Source organism: Battus philenor, unplaced genomic scaffold, assembly GCF_028537555.1.
Source record: "Battus philenor isolate CCGP_79_NKW_IND1 unplaced genomic scaffold, ilBatPhil1.0.hap1 SCAF_20, whole genome shotgun sequence".
Classification (NCBI taxonomy): Eukaryota; Metazoa; Arthropoda; class Insecta; order Lepidoptera; family Papilionidae; genus Battus; species Battus philenor.
The window spans coordinates 13,123,386-13,146,508 of record NW_027181683.1 but is presented as its reverse complement, the minus strand read 5'-3'; the positions used below and the strand labels follow the sequence as shown (position 1 = coordinate 13,146,508).

Genomic DNA, 23,123 nt, shown 5'->3' with positions numbered 1-23,123 from the left:
CCATAGTCCACTTCAAGGACTATGCCCCCCCTCATAAATATTTATAGGGAGATATACCATAAACGCCACGCTGGACAGACAGATTGGTGATGGCGATATTATGGTACACAGAGGTCGCTGCTGTTCATTCCCTGGAAACTTGTTTGTGAGCAGTGGCAATCCTATACTATTAATGCACGAAGTGTTAATATTAAATTATATCCCGGGAACCGAACCCGTGATCATTCATCACAAGTCTCAGTTCTTACCGCTGAGGTACTGCTGTTACGTTATTCAGTGACCGTAACTCTCTTCTTCTCTTTCTTCTTAGTCGCTTCTTTATGAGTGAAGGTCGTGGACCAGCATGTCAGTATCTGCTAACATCTTTTTCTAGACGGTTCTATTTTGCGAAAGTTTTATGTAGCCGTGTATGGTGGTGTTGTTCGCTTTTGAAATTGAAGTCCATCGAGTAGGTGACCATCTATGTCGTTTACGCTTCCACAACTATAAGCTTTTCTAGATTGTCCGAGCTTAGCACTGAAGTAACAGAGTATTCTTCGCTGGCAGTTTGAGGATAGTTGAGTCTTTATTTTTAAGGCGTGTTGTCCATATTAAATTAAGGTGCTAATGTTTGGATATTCAAAAATTTATTTGGTCAAAAAAAATAATTAAAAATTTTTACGAAAAAAACCTTTCGAGTTGCAGTAGTACTCGCATTGTACTCCCTTTACGACAAAGACTTGGATTACGCGGGACAGCCGGCTAACCGCGTGAGGTATGTACAGTCGCGCACATAAATCTCAATACGCCAACCATGTTACAAACGGTCATAATTAATATAATATATTTTAGTGCATTTTTCTTTTCTCGAGCTATACAAATGAAAACATTTTTAATACTTGAATTTAAATATTACTTTTACTATCATCGTGATAGTACATTTTTCGTATAAGAGTATATATGAAATATTAAATTTCTGTTCTGTTTTATTTGAATAATTATATTAGTAATGGATATTATTAACCAAGAATCGTCTATATATATCTCCCGTCCATGAGAAGAATAACAGAAGAGCACAATTTAATAGCGAGCTGTGGTAGACCAGCGGTAGAGGACTTCGACTTGCGATCGCAGATCACAGGTTCGATTTCACGGATACAATCTTATATAATTTTTTGCATTAATTACATAAGATTCACAAAAAAGTGTCCAGAGGATAGACAGCAGCGTCCTCTGCTCACCACGATACCAAACTGCAGTCGCCAACCAGCCTTCCTAACGTGGCGATTATATTATATCTCCCATGTCTTTGTTGAACGTTTATTGTTATTGTCGTGAAATTATGTGAAAAAGTGATAAATATACGAATACGTATTTGTTCAACAAATATAATTTTAAAAAAACTGCATCCATGATTATTACGATGCCAATATTACAATCATAAAAGAATTGTTAATTTGGCCCTATTTCATTTTAGATTGCAGACACTTAATTTTTCTTTTTTTTTTTTTCGAAAATTTCTATGGCATCTTTTCAACCTAAATCAATTTACTATATATGTTGTGTAGAGTGTTTTGTTCAGCTGTGAATTTTGTTATAATTTCGTAATTTAAATAAAAATTATTATTGTCGTTATAAATGTTACATCGAGTGTACCTATAGATGTATAAAGCCAATCATCGCTTCTCGCCTTTTGTAACGGCGGCGCTTTGTACGCGACTGTACCGTCGCGGCCGGGACATCTCCCCCGTACGTCGCGGCGCCGTTGATGCATTTGTATTGCATCGCTGGTCCCCTAACACCATTGTCTCGGCTGTGACGTATTAGACTGCGAGATCCTCTGATGCATATCTACGAGATGGTAGACTGTTAAAAAGAGACAGTTATATATTATATCTAAAGCAGATTTTTACATGCTTATCATAAAGTACACAAGTCAAGAGCTCGTTCAGTGTACTTTTCATCAAGATCAAGATGTCAGGATAATTTGCAGGCTTGGCAGGAAGGCTTGATGGTGACTTTACGAAGTCATACGACATGTACAAGCAAGCAAGCCTCTATAGTGATAACAAATGTACTTCCCGTCGCCGCCATCCATCGTTCTTCTATATACACACTATGAATCATGTATATTTATACATATATATAGGTATATATAATACATTCGTTCGTCACACGATCTCCGGGTCCAAATTCGTAACGTATGTGATTTCGTTTAATGTATATATAGCTATTTAGCTATATATATTTATCTACCTCTTGACATGTTCCTTTACCTTCTTTTTCATTTAAATTTATCATAAAGGCTTTATTTCAAACCGAGAAACTGTGGCTATAATATGAGTAAATGAACAACAACTTGTAACTTAAAGAATTCATTTTATTTCTTCTTAAAAATCATATAAACTTTTCAATGCAGTATTTATACCAGGCATTACCTTTCAAATAGGCCAGTATTTCTAAAGTTTTGTGAAACCATCGCCAAATACGTAACAAAAATGAATAAATGAAATTGAAATTGGGCGATAGAAACAATAAAATGCAGGAATAAATTGTATTAACTGATAATAAAATGGAATATAAAACCCAAAGATCTGTGATAAATTAGAAAATAGGTATACTGTGATAATGTTAAATGTATGTAAAAATTTTAAAAAGAAAATGAGGATATGAACGAATGGCAATCAGAATGTAAGAGAAAAACAGATCGAATTGTGGTATGAAAGAATAGAACGATAGACTATGTGAAGAATGATATATGAGAATGAAAATAAAGTCTGAAAAATTTGTAAAGATAAAAAACAACCCCGTCCCAATCCAGATAGGGGTGGAACCAGAGGTAAATAAATACATTTAAAAAACTTTTAAGTTAAACGGTTTTTTGATACCCATATTGTGGTGGTTGTGGAAAAATATGTACCTAGTCCGCCATATTGGAACAGCGTCTATCTTGAATTTTAAATTGTGACATAATCATCGTGTTTTACTAATGTAGCCCTTTCATTTGATACCCATATTGAGGGGGTTAAGGAAAAATACGTAATCCACCATTTTGTATCGGCGGCCATCTTAAATTTAAAATGTTATTAGGTTAGGTTTTATTATATTGTATTGTCATCTAAATTAATTGTGTGTACCAAATTTCAGACCAATCTGACAACGGGAAGGTGCTTAAATTTCAATTTCTGTTTTTGACCCAAATAAATTAACAAATTCCGTACGGGTCGAACTAAATAAAACCGCTTAAATAGAATAAGCATTTGCCGATTAGGCCAAGCTATTCTCGAGTTTTTTGCTCAGCGATACGTTTAGTGATATGTGTAAATAAATTTTTAATTATTTTAAAATAAATTATAATTTCTTTTACTATTTGAAAAACAAAGTTATAATATAAAATAATCAATAGGTCGTAAATCACAATAAGAAGCCGTTGTACATCTGTGCACTCTAAGGGTTTTAAAAAACAATATCTCAGTGCCCTTAAACACAGGAAGATAATACAGTTTTAAACTTTAACACTATAATAGCAAGGTTTAAAATATGTTTATTCGCTGTGTGGTTTTCTAAATTGTTTAAGATGCTAGAATCCCTCTCGCAAACGATAAATATTAATATGTTATGTTCAGAGGTGTAATGGAAGTCAATTGGCGGCAACTTCTTTATACAGGGTGTTGTTACAACAGTGAAGGCGTTTACCTTCCTTTATCTGTCATATGTATTGTCTCATATATAGCAAACGGTAAAGGACTTCCACCCACTAGATTGGTACACAACCTTGGATACTGGCCGCTTCAAATTGGTTTTTTTGGAAATCGTTTAACACGTTCACTGCGGCTTGAGGTCGATTCAGCCTCATGGTAAACTTTGCACTGGTGCGGCGCGTAAAACTCGTGTTTTCTCTCTAGTGCGGCGGCTGTTTACACTCAACCGTATGAGGTATGACAAAGACAAATATAGCTTTCTTTATGTCTGCGAAGCATTGACTCAATATCGTAAAAATATATTGATGAACATGAGGCAGAAAAGGCCTCAACCGCACTACTAGGAAGTTCAGCTTGAGGCTGATTCGACCTCAGCCGCACCAGCTGAAAGTTCTTCAAAATTGGGCCCGCAGTGAACGTGTCAAGAGAATCCCATGTTTAGTCATTTGGCGTCATACTGATGACATATTTATGAACATAAAACAGATGTATATTGTTATATACACTGGTAAGAAGTCATAATATATAGAAGTAAAAACAAAGGAAAAGTCGCGCGGATAAATATGCGGGTCCAGAGTGGCGTGTAGCCAGCAGAACTGGCAGTCAGTCTTTGTTAGACTACCTCGCCACGCGGATTTCCTCGCTGATTTTTTTTTATATGTGTATCTGTTGTTGTGTGTGTTTATTACATAGTAGAGTGTGCCAAAATATAATAAAAAAAAAATATATAATAAAAGAACATCCTGTATGTAACGGATGCGCGACCGGGTAACAAATCATATCTGGGCTCGGGCGCCTTAAGGAGGTATTTATTCTCCACCGGAGCGGCTCTAAGTGATTTGCGGCCCGCGGTGGGACATTGCAACTCTTTTTTTTTTCTCTCTCTCTTTCCACTCACACGAAGCGAGATTTATTTGTCAGATAGTTTATGGACCTCAGGAGAAAAGCGGGATCCGTCTTGATTATAACTTGCGAGACCCTTTAGCCCTCGTAAATGTGTTGTGGACTTTTTCTAACTATATCCGAGCGAGACGAAGGCGACGTCCGGGAAAATTATAGAAAAAAATGTAGGTTTTAACTGGTTTACGTACACCTGCCTCCATTTTTCTCGAATAATACGCGTTTATTTTTATATATTAGGTCGGGGAAAAATCTTTTCGCAATTTGTAATGAAATCTCTTTGGCGGTATATATCTGGCTGGTTTTTACGTCATTAAAAAGGTTTCATATTAAAAAAGGAAGCAAGAAAAAGTTGGTTTATAACTATTTTTAAACGGTTTTATTTAGTTCGACCCGTACGGAATTTATTTGGATCAAAATTAGAAATTGAAATTTAAGCACCTTCCCGTTGTCAGATTGATCTGAAATTTGGTACACACATTTAATTTAGATGACAATACAATATAATAAAATCAATAACATTATAAATCTAAGATGGCCGCCGATACAAAATGGCGGATTACATATTTTTCCTCAACCTTACTTTTACTAGTAAAACACGATGATTATGTCAAAATTTTAAATTCAAGATGGACGCCGTTCCAAGATGGCGGACTAGGTACATATTTTTCCACAACCACCTCAATATAGTTATCAAAAAACCGTTTAACTTAAAAGTTTTTTAAATGTATTTATTTATTTGTTTTTCTTTCTGTGAAAAATTACTGAATCTTGTTCAATAATTTTAAAATTTTGGTTAGCAATTTAGTCCAGGTCCAAAAAAACTTTTTGGCGAATAAAACAAAGTTGATTTATGTGGAAATTTTGATATAAAGGATGCAACTTGCTCTGGTAGCAAGGTTGGGAATGTAATTGACAGCATACTTGTAAAAGTGGATAAAGATCGACATATTATTGATAATGACTATGTCATTGAAGTATTAGGAGGACCGAAAAGTAATGTCGTTTCTGTCGACATACTTTTATATGTCGCTCCGGCATTGGAAATTTTGTATACCAGACGTCAAAAGGTTGTTGATAACGAAGGTGAATATATTGTTGATTAGAAATAAAAACTTTTTAAAATGTAGTCGTGTGAATTTAACTTAAGAAAACGACATTGCTTTTCGATCGCTCCAATATATTATATAATATTTAAGACTAAATAAAAATACTTGGATACCATATAAGTTATAATGGACTTCAAAAAACTAATCGTATATTTATTATTCTTGATTTTTTATTGAGACGTAATGTACTATTTATGATATGGAATCCGGCGTCATCTGGCTTGAAGTCCATTAAGTAAGAAAAGGACCAATATTTAGCCACTTCGCACATGCAATGGTAGCCAAACACCCGCGTCTCTGTATTTAGCACTAATCGGTGTAACACAACCCCTCAAGATGCCCCGTGGAGGGGTGAAACACGTGTTGAGTGGTTTAACGGTGGCGGTTGTGTAATTCGCATTGTTTGCCGAATACGCATTTATCAACGGGCTGGCAGGCGTTGCACTTTGTTGCACGACTACCACAACATGTGCGAAAGTGGCTAAATATTGGTCCTTTTCGTACTATTTATGGTATAATGTCTAGCGTATTTTGTAGGAATCTGTATGTATACAATTAAATCCCAAAATCAGTTCCACAGATTATTTATTATTGAGCAATCGTCGTGATTCATATCGATATCAGTGACAATGGTACAGCGCCATCTAGCGGACAATGAGTGTATTAAAGATGGACACGTAATGAAACGGAATAGTTTTTAAGTAGGTCTATTAATTGAGATAATAATTTGATCACGTGTTATATTGATGTCTGGAAAATTGAGCCGACCCTTGTCAAACGGTAAAATGATATTTTAAAAATTACATGTTCACTCGAATCGATATCTGAAATCGATTTCAATGTTCAAACCAATGAGAAGTTACTGCATAATGATCTTTGTTTATACATTTTATGATGCTACGCTTAACGATTTGAAAATTATAACAGTGCTTAAGCAAGAAATATATAAGAACTCTGTATATGATTAATAACTAATTTCAGTTGCGCAGTATTAGGATAACTATCAAATATCTCATCTAGTATCCCTCAATATCGACCATGCGCCTGTTGACTCGACACAGGTAGATCCTTCTCTAGGTGGATCAAGGATAATCGAGGTCGCCGGAAGTCGCTGGGCTGGATACAGGTAGCGTAAGGCATGTAGAAGGCTTCTATCAGCTAAAAAGGAGAAGAAAACGAAAGAGCTGATATCTCAATAAGTCTAGAATTATTGAACATATAATTATCTGCTGAATTTTTAGTTTCAGGAGGGAGTTTGACAAAATAGGACGTTACATATGTTGACTCTGGAACAGCAGCACTTTATTTAACTTAGGATAGAGACTTTGTCTTACTTCTTGAGGTTTCTCTATCTAAGTCTCATTAAAAGGAGGCTTCTATTAAGGTAGTTGGAAAGGTGCATTCACTCCAAAATAAACATCCAACGTGCACTGTCCTCGCCAATGCAATGCACCGGTGGCGAATAATAAAAAAAAAATTAATGCGAAGTTAAAGAGTATCAACAAGTATTTAGGGTCTGGAGTGTTTATGTACAAACATAAGCGCGTCTGGCTCGACCAAAACGCCGCACCGCCATTCTCATAATGTTATAGTCTAGGAGTTAGTAACGTTGAAACTTGATAATTAATAAGTAAGAAAAGGACCAATATTTAGCCACTTCTGCACATGCAGTGGTAGTTGTGCCGATTAGTGCCAAACACAGAGTAACTAATAATAACACTATACACACTACTACAATAATAGTAACACTAATCGGTGTAACATAACTCCTGAAGATGCCCCGTGGAGGGGTGAAACACGTGTTGAGTAATTTGGCGGTGGCGGTTGTGTGATTCGCATTTTTGCCGCATACGCATTTATCAGCGGGCTGGCGGGCGGTGCAATTTATTGCACGGCTACCACTGCATGTGCGGAAGTGGCTAAATATTGGTTCTTTTCTTACTTAGAATGGACTTCCGCGAGGTAACGCTTGATTCCATTAAATATTGATAATTATTTTTTTACTAAAATTTGTTAATAATTTTGTTGATATTATTTCGGGAGATCACGTCATCGCATTCATCATTATTTCATACATATGTAGTCCACTACTTGAGATATGTTCTTCCGATAGATTTCAAATAATTACGGTTGAGAATGGATTGCATATAACCTCTTCCGAGGAACTTAAGTCTCCTTGTGGGTTATCTTACATTGTTCTTCTCAGTATGTGGTCTCAACTCCAGAACCAAGCTCCATTAGTCATCTGATGAGGTGTATTTGATAGTAAATAATAATAAATTGTATTTAAAAACTCTGTGGGTCCATATGACACTAGTAAGTTGGAAACATTTTTTTTTCTTAAAAACATATTTCAGGGTTCGGAAAAATGGAAGCTTTTCTGGTCCAATATCTCTCAGTGCCTGTAACAGTGATGATTTAGGGCTTTCTATCTCTGGACATCATTGGTAAACAGTCTCTAATATTTTGTACAACTTAATTATTTTTAATTAACTCCGTAGAGAAATATTAAAAAGCTCCGTCTAAAAGAATGCTTTTAATTAAAACATATTTCTAGATTTATCCGCGTTTAACTTTTTCATAAACACCCGAACAGAGTGCATTAATCTGTGCTACACGATTATTATCTGTGGCACGTCAAAACGCGAAAGGCGGGGGACCGCCATTTTGCGCGCGCCATTTTTAATAAGCCGCTAATCGTGTAAGCAAATGGCGGCAATTCAATCTCGCATCGCCTTAATTATCTCCGCGTATATTAAAACTAAAATGAGATGAAACGAAATTAAATGAATAACGAAGTAATGGAAACGGTAGAAAAATGTTTCTTGGCATGACAATAAGACCGTGAACCAAGCTTATTGCATCTACTAGGCAATTAAAAATTTATGGTTGATAAAATTCAAAACTTTATTACAATATTATATAGAAGTGTCAAATTAGCACTTAAAAGAGAATCTACAATATCTGGCGATAAATATTGGCGGTGTTTGGAAAGAGACGATCGGCTAATTTCGGCTTTGTGGACCACTATCTCTGTCCCACACTGCCTATGTGACGTTTTGTCAGTCGTTGTATTTCGTGCGACAGAGATAACGCTCTACGAAGCCGAAATTAGCCGATTCTCTTTCCAAAGGTCGATGGGCAATATTGATCGCCGGGTACTGTATAAAGTTTCTTGTCGTTTTTCTTAATACAACCAACATATAAAACTTTTCAGTGTCTATATATAAAATATATTAAAACGTAAGTTATATCAATATATTGACTATTATTACATACCTTTCAAAGTCCTAATGTGCTATTCGAAGCCTATTTGAAACAAAAAATATTTATTTCATTGTTTTAATAGACTCTTAATTAGAGTATGATCATATGTACTGGCTGAACAGATGGCTCGACCGAATTTGAATTAAAAAAGATAAAAGATAAATTTCTATCACTCAACATTGGAACTTTTAACAGAACCCTTATTGATCCGTCAACTTCTTCGTAAGGTGTTATAGTTGTGGAGAAGAAGCAGGAAGAAACTCCACAACAACACATCTATTAATAAAGTTTAACACAGATTTATACATATACACTTTATCAGATATAGCCTAAATAAAATCAAAACAATCAGGCTACATCACTACCAAGGATTCTTCTCATTTAAATATTCGTTTATTGTATAATAAGCCCTTTTTGTCAATTTACCTTTGCATTTTGAATTTTGTAAGTGGCGGATGTTGAAACAATTCACACACTTAGTTATTTACACAGAATTAGCCGCCAACCTTTTTACTACTTTTAACTTAACTTTTTAACTTTTAACATACGCGTACGCTTAGAAAAAAAAATTCGCTCCCGTGATCGGTCACGTGACTTTGAGTGGTAGTGGGTAGGTAGCATATAAATGGCAGAGCGGTGATGGACGGAGCTCACAATTTTTGTCTTTCCACGGGCTCGATTTCGATGAAGCTGTACAAAGCATAGACCGGCTAGTAGCACAACTTCTAGCGGCACAGCAAATACAGAGCTCACTCGGTGTTTAGCTCTGATCGGTGTAATATCTCCTGTACATTCCCCGTGAAGGGGTGAAACACGTGTAGAGTAGATTAACGGCGGTAGTTGTGCTTCGCATTGTCTGCCGCACGCGTATTTATCAGCGGCTGCCGGGCGGTGCACTTTATTGCACGACTACTGCTGCATAGCGGAAGTAGATATATATTAGTCCCTTTCTTATTATTTTTGATACACGAAATGTAATATTTTTTCAGAAACTGCGAGATAGAGACGATTTCAAAGGGTTGACGCTTTTAGAAAAGAGTGTCTGGAAATGTTCAGAAAGCTTTCATTATTCTTCATTTCAGATGGACGCCCACTTCAAGTTATAAATCCTTCTCCCTCCCCCCAAGAGATAAGCACGATGAACAGTCGTACATTGCCTACATTCAGTGACTTCCCACAACCTTAACTGCATCGTCTGTCCAGCTTGTGACGGGCCTGTCCAAGTTTCCGTTACTTGATTTAAAATTTTCAAGAAACATTTGTACTGTCATTTGGTTACTACACTATAAATGAGTTCATATATCACACTATGGGAACGATATATTCGCCACTAGGATATTTTAATGTAATTTTAGGATAGTTTAAGTCTGAGACGTTTTGATTTGAAATAAGAAAAGGATCAATATTTAGCCACTTCCGCACATGCAGTGGTAGTCGTGCAATGAAATGCACCGCTCGCCAGCCCGCTGATAAATGCGTATGCGGCAAACAATGCGAACTACACAACCGCCACCGTCAAATCACTCAACACGTGTTTCACCCCTCCACGGTGCATCTTCAGGAGTTATGTTACACCGATTAGTGCCAAACACAGAGTACGACTACCACTGAATGTGCGGAAGTGGCTAAATATTGGTCCTTTTCTTACTTAGGATGGACTTCCGCAACGTGACGCCTGATTCCATTAAATATTATCCATTGCGTATCGAACTAAATACTTAGCCAATTACAATTCCAGTGCCAAACATAGAATGATTTGAAATGTTACTATGTTGTTGTATATTTTTGAATTTGAATTTGGAAATAGAATAGGTTTGAATATGTTTGGCTCCTGAGCAGTAATGTCCCATCGCAAGCAGCGTCTGGCGAACGGAAGTTCAACTTTTCAATGGGCAGAACAGACATTTTTTATACCTCGTCAAGTCCTTTGTGTATTGTTGTTGCTACCGTCTCGGGTCCGGGTGCATTCATATTAACAAGTCTTCTATCAACGTAAGCAAAATAACATTTCTCCGTCCCTCTGTTTCTAATGTATGATCTGCTTTCATGTTAAGTAATTAATACTAAGTGGTTTGTTTATGGTTACACGCTTATGTATCTATATAGAGCATTGATGAAACCCCATTCGTTATTAACATTACCTATTATTCGAAGCTTGTCTGTGAAAACAATTATGTGCACTTTTGCTTCGGTTGCTTTCCTTGGTGCCAATATATTATACAGTAACTAGCTGATCCTGCAAACGTTGTTTTGCAAAAAAAATTAAACTTTTTAATTAACAAATGTAAGATAAGGGTCGATCGTAGAGGGGTGAAAATTTAGGTTTGTATGTATTTTTGTATGCTGTATCATAATAAAATAAAAACCAAAAAAATTATGTAAAAAATTAAAAATAAAATTTAGGGGTGGACCACCCGTATCACTTAGGGGTATGGAAAATAGATAGTAGCCGATTCTCAGACATACTGAACACGCATGTAAAATTTGGTAAAAATCGGTCAAGCCGTTTCGGAGGAGTTCAAGTTCGAACACCGTGACACGAGAATTTTATATAGTGCATTTATTTATTATTTTATTTATATAATTGTCCTCTAACAATTAGTTTTTCTTCTTATGCCCACGCCCACGTTTCGTCCGCCAAAAGTCGCCAAGGTGACCGTTCTTGCGCTGTCAGCAACCAGAAACTTTTCACTTTCATTCATCGTACGTTTTACGATAAGACGATCTATTTAATAGTTATTTTGTATTTAAATCTTGATTTCTATTAGTCAAAAAAAGATTACTTTATGGTATCGATTATCAATTATAAAAATTGTATACTGTATGAACGCTAATTCTAAAACTTAGTTGTTATTTATATAGGGGATGATTTATTATAGACGTAAATGCGTTAAGGCGATTAATGTATCCCCATTTACACCCTTTTAACAAATAATTTATTTTTCTGCTGTAATTCAATAGGTCTAAAGCTTTAGGTAGTACAGTCTGTAGAGAAAGATAGTAAACAATAACTTTTACATTAATTGACGATAAATCAGGAATAGATTTAGTAATTTGGGTCAGATTGTCTTCAGGTAGTAACAAAATCGAAGTAGAAGTGTATATATTCATTCGAGCTTCACCCGTATTTATATCGACGTAAGTAAAGAATTATATTTCTGTGGAATTTTCTGTTTTCGATGCGCCAATAACGATGACGTAATGTTGCCCCTACAACCTCTGTATGTAAACGGAGAGAAAGTGGAAATTTCAGTCATAAAGATCGCAGTAGACGGGGCAGGGGGCGGGATAATCAACGCACCGTCTGCAATCGGCCTACGCTTGGCGGGCAAAGTGCGGCCCGTCGCCGCGTCCAGAACAATAGGCTGCCCGCGGGCGAGGCGGCTGCCAGATTAAAAAAAAAAACGCGCCGACGTCGAGACGGCCATGAGATGTGGCGAACGGGATATCTGCACCTACCCCGCGCTCTGCAACAATTCCTGTACACTTTGAATACATTTTTACGTTGATGCTTTATTACTTATTCGTTTAAACATTATTTTCGACTTTAGATCACTTGTTCATAAATACATAGAATTATATCATGTTTTGGCGAATATAAAGCTCAACGAATCCGCTGGCTTGGTTACTTGGAGCAAATGGGATTGGATCGGAGCGTGAAGGTAGCGTACCTGGAAAAAACGAGGGGTCGAAGACCAGTGGGTAGACCCAGGTATCGCTGGATCGATCGCGTTGAGGCAGACTTGTGCGAATTGAATGTCAGCCAATGACAGACGATGGCGCAAGATAGAGGAAAGTGGAAGTCTCTCGCTTCGGAGGCCAAGACTCACTTTGGGTCACTGAGCTAGCGGAGTAGTAGTAGTAGTATATCATGTTTCCTCTAAAAACCTACTAGATGGCGCTAGTCGGTATGCCTTATAGACGTAGTACTGATTTGCCAACGTTTATCTCTCTTTAAAACCACGCTGTAATCCGTGCTCCGAAAAAAAAATAAACTCGACAAAAATTCTTTACTTTTAAAAACATCTTTATTACAGTAATAAAAGCAGTTCATTCATATGCATCCCCAAAAGATATATATGAGCAATATACCATAAGAGCCATGCTTGAATGATAGGTTGGCGATTACAGTGTGGTGTGTTAAACATAGATCGCTTTCCATCTTCTGATAAACATGTGTGGCAATTCTCTATAGCTAATGCAATTGTACCCCGAGAATCGAACACGCGACCTATGATTGCAAATCTGTCTTCATCGCAGAGTTACTAGAGCTTATTGCATTACAAGCGATTACAAGTGTAGTAGATATTTTAAACTTCGAATTAATATATTTTATGGTACGAAACCACGTGAAAGCCTTTCAATCAAAGGACTGTCGATATGTTAAACTGTTTATTGAAATAAATTACATTTAAAATGATTGATCTAATTTTAATATACTTTTTATTTTTATATTGCACGACTTAACAATATAATCTCGTATGAAATCACAAAATTAATTTTATTAAATAAATTTATTAAAAATCTATGACAATATATGTTCTATATATCATAGTGAAGCTTGAAAATAAATTCCTCTTTTGTAAAAGCGACCACAAAAACACTCGTCAGAATTTTGGGATCTTTGCAAATCAGGGCACGTTTGGTAGGAATACGGGAGTCAGGTTTATTCTTGTATTCTATCATTCCCCTTGTAGCCTTCAGAATTGATCATGCATTGTCCTAAGTGAAGTTAAAATCATAATTTTAGACATCAACTGCTGGAAGCTGGATTCACTCAGACCAATTAGATACGTACTTATCGTCCTGTGTTCAGCGTGTTTCGACAACTGGTCACCTGTTGAATTTGTGGGCAGACGTCTTATAGTATGCTTGCTAGATCGTGATATCCACCCCCTGTAAATAACAATTTTATATAACTACTAGCTGATCCCGCAAACGATGTTTTGCAAAAAAAAATAAAGTTTTTAATTAACAAATGTAAGATAAGGGTTGATCGTAGAAGGGTGAAAATTTAGGTTTGTATGTATTTTTGTATGCTGTATCATAATACTCGTAAAATAAAAACCAAAAAAAATAAAAATAAAATTTAGGGGTGGACCACCCTTATCACTTAGGGGTATGGAAAATAGATAGTAGCCGATTCTCAGACATACTGAATACGCATGTAAAATTTGGTAAAAATCGGTCAAGCCGTTTCGGAGGAGTTCAAGTTCGAACACCGTGACACGAGAATTTTATATATAACTATATAATTTACGTAACATTGTAATTATTAAGTAAATAAATGCATATTTAAATGTCTGTATCAACTCGCGGCAAAAAGCCAGTATCGCCTTATGCCCGCAGTCATTACGTCACGTACAGTACTTGACATTGGAAACTTTTGCTTGTAACAGATAAAAAATAACAGATGAAATTTAAACTACCAATAAAATAGGTTATAGAAGATTTTTACTATAAGAATGTGTATTTACAATTGTATTTCAGTAAGAAATATAGGCTTTATTGTCTAATTAAAAAAGAAAAAATCGTAGAAAAATCACACGGGCGTGAAATAATGCCCGCGGGCGGTGAAGGGTAAATCAAGGTTTAAATTTTTGGTGTCATTAAAAATCTTATTACTTATACCATGTAAAGAGAGTCAATGGGAATTAAATTTATTGTAAACACGTACACCGCCTATAAAGAGGTTCATAATTTTATGGGGCGAAGGATACGTCTGAGAGAGGTGAGATTGATATGCAGGCATTACAGGAAACTCAATTAGAAAGGCAGTATTTATCCACTTTGACGCATAAATATAGTCAAGTTATTGCTCTGCAGGTGTGTAAGGGAGCAGGGCCCGGGGTAGCAGATGGGTAGGTTAGTGCACCTTGTTATTTATAGCTGTTTAATTTATTTCTAATTGCTATATTGCTTTTAACGCGAAAAATGCTATATTATCTCTGTGTTTCAAAATTAAATAAACTAATTAATTATGGAAAACATTTTGAGTTGATTTAGACCAGAGTTCCCTAAACTTTTTTGTGTCGTAGACCCCTTGCCATGTTTTTCCGTGTTGACCCCCCACTTACCTGATATTGATTTCCTGTAAGTTTTTAACTGTAGTGAAGTTTAGTGTTAAAAACTTAAAGTAAAAACACATGTTAATTTATACATTTACTAATTGAATTTAAATTAAAACTACTCAAAATAAAATTTTGTATCTGTTATGTAAAATATACGTAACATATTAATAATTTTTTACTTCATAGGTACTTTTATAAATAATGTAAATGTTTTGATATTATAAGATAGTATGATGTAAGTAAATAGGTACTATTAGTGTATGTGTTGAGATCCACTATCGTGGAACCCCATTTTCATTTCATGGACCCCCAAAATTTTTTTCGCTGACGTAGACCCCTTGCAGGTTGTCAAAGACCCCTAGGGGTCGATATAGACCACTTTGGGAATCACTGATTTACGCCATGACTACACATAAATGTATATATAAAACTGGCCATCTCCACAGACTACGTATTGTTGCAGACCTATCTCATAATTATATATATATATATATACATATATAATATAAAAGAATTATATAACCTATAAGGAAAACGCTTTATTAGAATTTTTTCATTTAATATTCTTTATTGTACATGTCAGGACACATTTAAACAGTTTCACAATATACAAAAAAGTACAAAGGGCGGTCTTCTCACACAAGGCAATCTCTTTCAGACAACCATAATATGGAAAAGGTAGAAGTACTAATAATGGGTAGTTGACGTGTACAAATCATATATATTTACAAACGAACATATACACAGACATATATACCGAAACATGCATATATATGTATATATCATATGTATTATTATAAATATAATACAATTATAAATAAAAACATCTAACTGATTTCGATAGCACTTGCCTCAGAAAGTAAAAGAGGAAGAAAAATAAATGAATTATCAGATTTATAATAAAACCTCATTGCCTGTACCGTATGTAGCTGGCTGATTTTAGTGTTATTAAAAAGGTTACATTTAAAAAAAAGCAACAGAATTGTTTTGAGATATTCAAATTGTTTATCGTAGAGTGAACGAAATATACTTTAGTTTACTGAAGATATATAATCTGTGATAATTATATTTGTAAAGAGTACCTGTTGGATTTCTCGCCGGTTTTTCAGCAGAACAGCCTTCGTTACTAGTCGTGGCTTCCTGAAGGACTTACAATGTCGACATTTTATGTTGATATATGTATATATTGTTACATATGTGTGTGTTTTGATACAAGCCAGGAGTCGAAACGAACGAACTATATTTCTGTATTTAAAACAATATAAACAACTGTTATCATTCTTTTGATATTTCAATTCAGAGCTTGTTGGAATACAGGATGTTTTGTTATAGATATAAAATCTTTAAAGAGGTAAATCTATAGCTCATTTCCTGTCAATAAATATATGGTACATCCTGTAGAAAACAATGGTTTTGGAAATTATAAATGACGTAATGATAATATAGTAATAAAAGGCTTTTTCTAAATTCGTATAGTATTTGAAATTAATTATTATTTACTATATGTTCCTGCAGATTTAATGCCAGAAGTTATTGTTCTGCATTACAATAGAAACAAATAAATTAATGTCACTTTTTAGAATGAAGATTTCACTCAGTAAAAGTGTTTTGAAATAGGTGTGAAAAATATAGTTTTTATTGGAAAATGAGCTATATATAAATCAATAACCATCGCCATTTTTATAAAATAAAACTTTAGTTAATAAATGGTATTGTCGTGGTTTGACTGAAGGCCAAGCGGTACGAAATCCAAACGCAGCTAAACACAGTTTAACTATCGATCAGTCGAGAATTGAAGTAAAGAAAATATCGCATAACTTCGTTTGTTTCGTTGCGCCCGTCCTTCACCAACGCGATGGGTTGAAGCGAGACGGGTGTACATTTAACGAGCCACGTACGTCACATGTTAATAACGACGTCTTAATCACGCGCCGTTAGTTAAGGGTGGAGTCGGGCCCCGGCGGATTAAGTGTGTATATTTAATTTTCCACATTCACAGTGAAAACTTATACGATTAACACTTTCTGTGCCGAGAAAAATCCAGGCCGTGTTTGTCAATGCTGTCTGACATTAATTATTTCCGTAAATAATGGTTCATATTGACTTTTGTTATAACCAACATTTAAGTAAACGATAAAAGCATAAAAATAACTTAGTAAATTTTAAACAGATTTATGATTTTTAATAGGCCTGAAGGGAAACAGCACTGAACGCGTCGGCAGAGAACGTGTTAGGTGACATTTATATTAATGACTTTAATAGATAAAGATAAAAGATAAATTTAGTTTATTACACACTAGAACCAACACTTCGACACCAACGATACAATCTCCTTCAACTTATCATGATGGGAAAGGTCGCTGTTAAAAGGAAGGTTGGTAGGAGAAAGAAGTAGTGGCTTCGTAACATTAGAGAGTGGACCGGAATCGCCAGCGCTGCTGAGCTATTACGCAGAACCAAAAATAAGGAAGAGAGCAGGAAGCTGATAGCCAACCTCCACTAGTTGGAGAGGCACTTCAAGAAGAAGAAGATACACTAGAACTTTTAACAGAACTCTTATTGATTGACAACTTATTTTTTTTATATATATTTTATTTTTAACTCTACTCTGCTTCGAAAGGTGTTATAGTTGTGGAGAAGAAGCAGGAAGGAACTCCACAACAACACATCTTTTAATAGAGTTTAACATGTTATACATATACACTTTATCAGATATAGCCTAAATGAAATCAAAACAATCAAGCGACATCACTGCCAAGGATTCTTGTCATTTAAATATGCGTTTATTGAATAATATGCTTTAATTAAGTCATGTTTTTATCTTGGCCACTTACGCATATCATTACAGTAGTTAAATCAATTCATTCTTAAGTTGTACTGTTATTTAAACAAAGTTTAATGCAGTGAATATAAAGATTGTCCACTAAAAAATACATTTTTTTCTTTTTTATTTGTGCGGATTCATGACATATTTGTCACGTTTTGGCACTATACTATATTTTTTAAATGATGAGGTATACCAATAAAAATTACTTTAAATTTCTAAGCAGAAATAATCCGATGTAATTGTGAATCATATAATTATATCTCGGGAATCAAACCCACGACCTGCGATCAGTCTGACTCCTCTATCACTGAGCTACCACTGCTTTGTATATTTAAATACAAAATAAAACTATTTTTCCAAAGCACACTTACCTACGCATTGATATTTTTTACCCCCTATCTTGTGTGGGACAAGGGACTATTCAACATGATTTAATTTTTTCACATATTTTTTTATTTTCATTATCGTCTTTCATATATCGTACGATCTTTCGTTCTTTTCATTCTTGCCACAATTCTTCTGTCTTTCCCTTTCGCACTGTAACGCCTTTCATACATCCCTCATTACTCTTTTACATTTTTATTATTTTATTTCTATATAGGATTATTACAGTATCACTTTGTTTTACATTATTTATTTGTTTGATTTTTGTTGTTTACATTTTTATTAGCTTTTATTTCTATCTATTACTATACTTATTATTTTTCTACGGAGTAGGAGGAACACGCATTGATATTACTTAAAGTATGGTGGTGTACATGACAAAAACCGTAGTGAGATTGTACCTACCCCTTAACATACTTACCCTTACGCCGCGACTCTTGCCCAAGCCTTATAGACCAAGTTTCGGGTCGAAGTTTCTCGAAAATAATTTTGTATTGAACACTTCGATTACTAACAGATGTTTGTCAACACCCTTATAAATAAGGGTAGTGTTGAATTATCGATATGATTGTTTGCCCGTCGTTTAGTACTGGCCTATATCGGTTTAAGTTATTTTATTGGAGAAGTGTGACGTCGTTTCAAGTTTTAACTTTAAAGTATATGTTTAAATTACTAAAAACTTATGTGATAATGAAACAATGAAAGTGACCACAAAGAAAACCTGCCTGAGTTTGTCGTGGGCTTTTCTCAGATCAAGTTGCGTTTGGAACCTTCCTACCTTCAATTTGAAGTATGCCAGTATAAACGAATTTCATTTGAGACTAGTTCCTATCAAAATTGGACTCTTCTGGAAATTCTTCTCATGTTCTTCTATGTTATGTGACGACATGACAAAATGCCAGAAGAAACAGCATGACACGATGATTACATATCTTTTTTACTGACTAGGATTTGTTGTTTTTAATTACCTTATCTTTTAACGTTACTGCAAGAAGATTTGGCACCTTTCTTTTTACTCTGATTGCCATGATATGGGTTGAAGCATCTGACATTGAATATATTTATCAATAGTACTTTTTGAAGGCGACCTCCATCGAGCATCGCCTTGTGACTTTAACCCTTTCGTTACCGCAGTACGTTCTGCTGAAGTAACGCTACTGACCCAGGATTCCGCCTCGCACACGTTTGCGGTCTGCCCGGCGTGGCAGTCGGAGCGGCGGATTCTGGCGGACGAGATCGGACAGGACCTTTCCTTGCCAGCAATCGTGTCGGCGATGCTGAGTGGGTCATCGGCGTGGAGGGCCGTGGCCTCTTTTTGTGAGACCGTCATGGTCCAGAAGGAGGCAGCCGAACGGGATTGGCAGAGGACAGATCCCGCTCGGAGACGACGCCGTCAGCGCAGAGACGTGCCTCGCGACGGCCCTCCGAGGAATGGTGCTCCCCTACCATGAACGGGGCCTTCGGAGTCGCGGGAGTTTAGGGTGGGGGCCCTAAACTCCCATTAGCTTCGGCGACTCAGAGGCGGACGATGGTTCGACGTGGTCCCGAACCATCGTGATAGTACCACGAGGGTTTCGGGGGTAGCGTATCCACGCATACCCCGGGACGGGCTATCGAAAAATAGCAAGGCGCAAGGGAAGACCGCGTGGCGATCCCTGACCGGGAGATACCGCGGTCCCCCGTTTAGCGCAGAGGGCGACCACCGGGGGGGGTTTTAGTGGGTAGGAATCCCACATACCCCTGTTCTCCCCCCAGAGGCTAAAAAAAAAAAAACGCTACTGAACAGCGCGCCGCGAAGTGTGCACATTGCATGGCAGTTACATATTTAAAGATTTTACCGGTATATTATTTAAAAATGGAAGTTAGGATAATTATTAGTAATTTATTTGGCTGTCATAAATCTTAAAACAGGGACAGCCTATATTATAATTTTTACGTTCATATTTAGATTCCAGTCTTTTGTCATTTGCACCGCAAACAACTTATTTCGATTTACTCCTAATGATTTATAAATTGGAAATAAATACGTTTAAAAACTTTTAAGTTAAACTGTTTTTTGATACCCATATTGTGGTGGTTGTGGAAAAATATGTACCTAATCCGCCATATTGGAACGGCGTCCATCTTGAATTTTTAAATTTTGACATAATCATCGTGTTTTACTAGTGTAGCCCTTTCATTTGATACCCATATTGAGGGGGTTAAGGAAAATATGTAATCCGCCATTTTGTATCGGCGGCCATCTTAGATTTATAATGTTATTGATTTTATTATATTGTATTGTCATCTAAATTAAATGTGTGTACCAAATTTCAGATCAATCTGACAACGGGTAGGTGGTTAAATTTCAATTTATAATTTTGACCCAAATAAACAAATTCCATACGGATTGAACTATATAAAACCGTTTAATATTTATATATTTTATATTCGGTCAATGATGCTTTTTTATTTTTAATATTAGTTTCCGTATACATACTATACTTTTGAAGAATTGTTTTTTAACCAAAGGCGTATTTAATAAAGTGATTGTGCCCTTAGAGGAATCAATTCAAAAATAATGCAATATAAGTAACGGCAAATGGATGCCACCTAAATGCAACGTTGATACACACGGCGTTTGCAGTGTATGCCGTCTAACTCCGGCGCTGGTAACGAAAGGGTTAAGAAATAGATAAATATATAAAAACACTAGCTGATCCCGCAAACGTTGTTTTGCAAAAAAAATTAAAGTTTTTAATTAACAAATATAAGATAAGGGTTGATCGTAGAGGGGTGAAAATTTAGGGTTGTATGTATTTTTGTATGCTGTATCATAATAAAATAAAAACCAAAAAAAATTGTCTAAAAAATTAAAAATAAAATTTAGGGGTGGACCACCCCTATCACTTAGGGGTATGGAAAATAGATAGTAGCCGATTCTCAGACATACTGAATACGCATATAAAATTTGGTAAAAATCGGTCAAGCCGTTTCGGAGGAGTTCAAGTTCGAACGTCGTGACACGAGAATTTTATATATTAGTTTGATGTGTAGATATCGCTTTGGCCACTTAGTGCATCTCGTTACGTACTTTGCGATCAACTTTTAATTACATTAAAACGTGTAACTCGTAAATAGTGGTCCAAGCGGCTCCATTAGCGGCGTTCTTAAAAGGCACATTTTGCTCCCATTCCGTTGTATTAACCCTTCACAATAAATATGTCGTTGGTGGTTATTTAAAAGTGGGCAGGTGGCGCTGAGTGGCCCGACACCCACTGCGCTCGCCTGCTGAATAATTAGTTGTTTTAATTCCACCGGTGGGATTATTTCACGGCTTAATTGCTTTCTTAATTAACATCGCCTGAATGGTTTTTCACTCGTTATGGCCGCCTTGATCGCTCTTCATATAAACACCTTGTAAACATATCGAAGATTTCTATTCAGTACTAATGAACCTAATAAATTTAAAAAAATAAAGTAAGTTCAAAGTGTATTTACAAGGCACCGTGAATAACTAGCCGCTAGCTATTGACTACGCATACATCTGCCACTGGCTTTAAATAGACATGGCAGTTGGATTAAATAACTAAAAAGATATTGTTTTAGGTTTAATTTGCTGTTGGTTTTGAATAATTGAAATAAAACATCGTTTTTATTATCTGTACGGTCTGAAGATTTAAAAAAATGGAGAAAAAAGTTGAAGTCTTTTAAATTTTTTAATAATAACCATATAAAGCATGTATATGCCTATGTGGTAGTATGAATAATAAATGTTATTTTAATTTTTGTAATACATGTCCAGTATTTAATGGAATCAGGCGTAACCTCGCCGAAGTCCATCCTAAGTAAGAAAAGGACCAATATTTAGCCACTTCCGCACATGCAGTGGTAGTCGTGCAATAAAATGCACCGTCCGCCAGCCCGCTGATAAATGCGTATGCGGCAAACAATGCGAATCACACAACCGCCACCTCCAAATTACTCAACACGTGTTTCACCCCTCCACGGGGCATCTTCAGGAGTTATGTTACACCGACTAGTACACCGCAAAAACACGTAGTCCTGACTCTGTGTTTGGCGGTGCACTTTATTACACGACTACCACTGCATTTGCGGAAGTGGCTAAATATTGGTCCTTTTCTTAAATACATGTCCAGAACTACCAAGATGAAACCGCAGCTAAAGCAACTGGAGCGCTGTCGCAGATACTGGAAAGTGAAAAGATGGTCGCTGACGTTCAAACAAGCGATCGGCTGAGAGGTGACATTTGAATTTCTTTCCAAGTCACGTACTTAAAAACTTTAAAAACATGTTGACCATAGCCTGATGGATTTAAAAACTTACCTTAGTTGTATATACAGGTGATTGGTTAAAGTTTTCGTCCAGACATCGTCATTGTTTTACCACACAGATTCCCACTGCAACAACACAAAGCACATGCCTTCCCATAAGATATCTATAGTGGATATACCATCATGGTCACGCTTGGCAAGCGGGTTGGCGATCACAATGTGATACGCAGAGGATGCTGCTGATCATCTTCTGATTTTTTAAAATAAGAAGATAAAAATTAGGAAGACTCAAGTTCACCCATAAAGCAATATTAGCAGAGCATAGAGTGGGCTATGTTTGGAATTTCGCTGCGAGATAGATGCTCAGAAGAACTAATATCAATGACATAGTTCAAAGAATTTCTTGTCTGAAGTTGCAGTGGGCGAGATATATCGCTCGTGCGACCTATGGCCGTTAGGTTCTCGAGTGGCGACCACAAGCCTGTAGACGCGGCGTGGGTAAACTCCTACTAGAAAAACTGATGACTTAGTTAAAGTCATAAGTAGCTGGATGCGAGCAGTGCAGTAGCAGTTATCGTGGCCATTTTTAGTGGCGGCCTGTGCCTAGGTAT

At 36.1% G+C, this 23,123-nt stretch overlaps 1 protein-coding gene across 1 annotated transcript in view; it reads left to right on the top strand.

Annotated features, from left to right (window-relative positions):
- The window catches only part of LOC137923052 (uncharacterized), a 73,034-nt gene that overhangs the window by 13,235 nt on the left and 36,676 nt on the right, over positions 1–23,123 (top strand). The window contains exon 7 of the mRNA XM_068766174.1: positions 22,378–22,480. Coding sequence (XP_068622275.1) covers positions 22,378–22,480 — 103 coding nt within the window. The remainder of the gene's footprint in view (positions 1–22,377; positions 22,481–23,123) is intronic.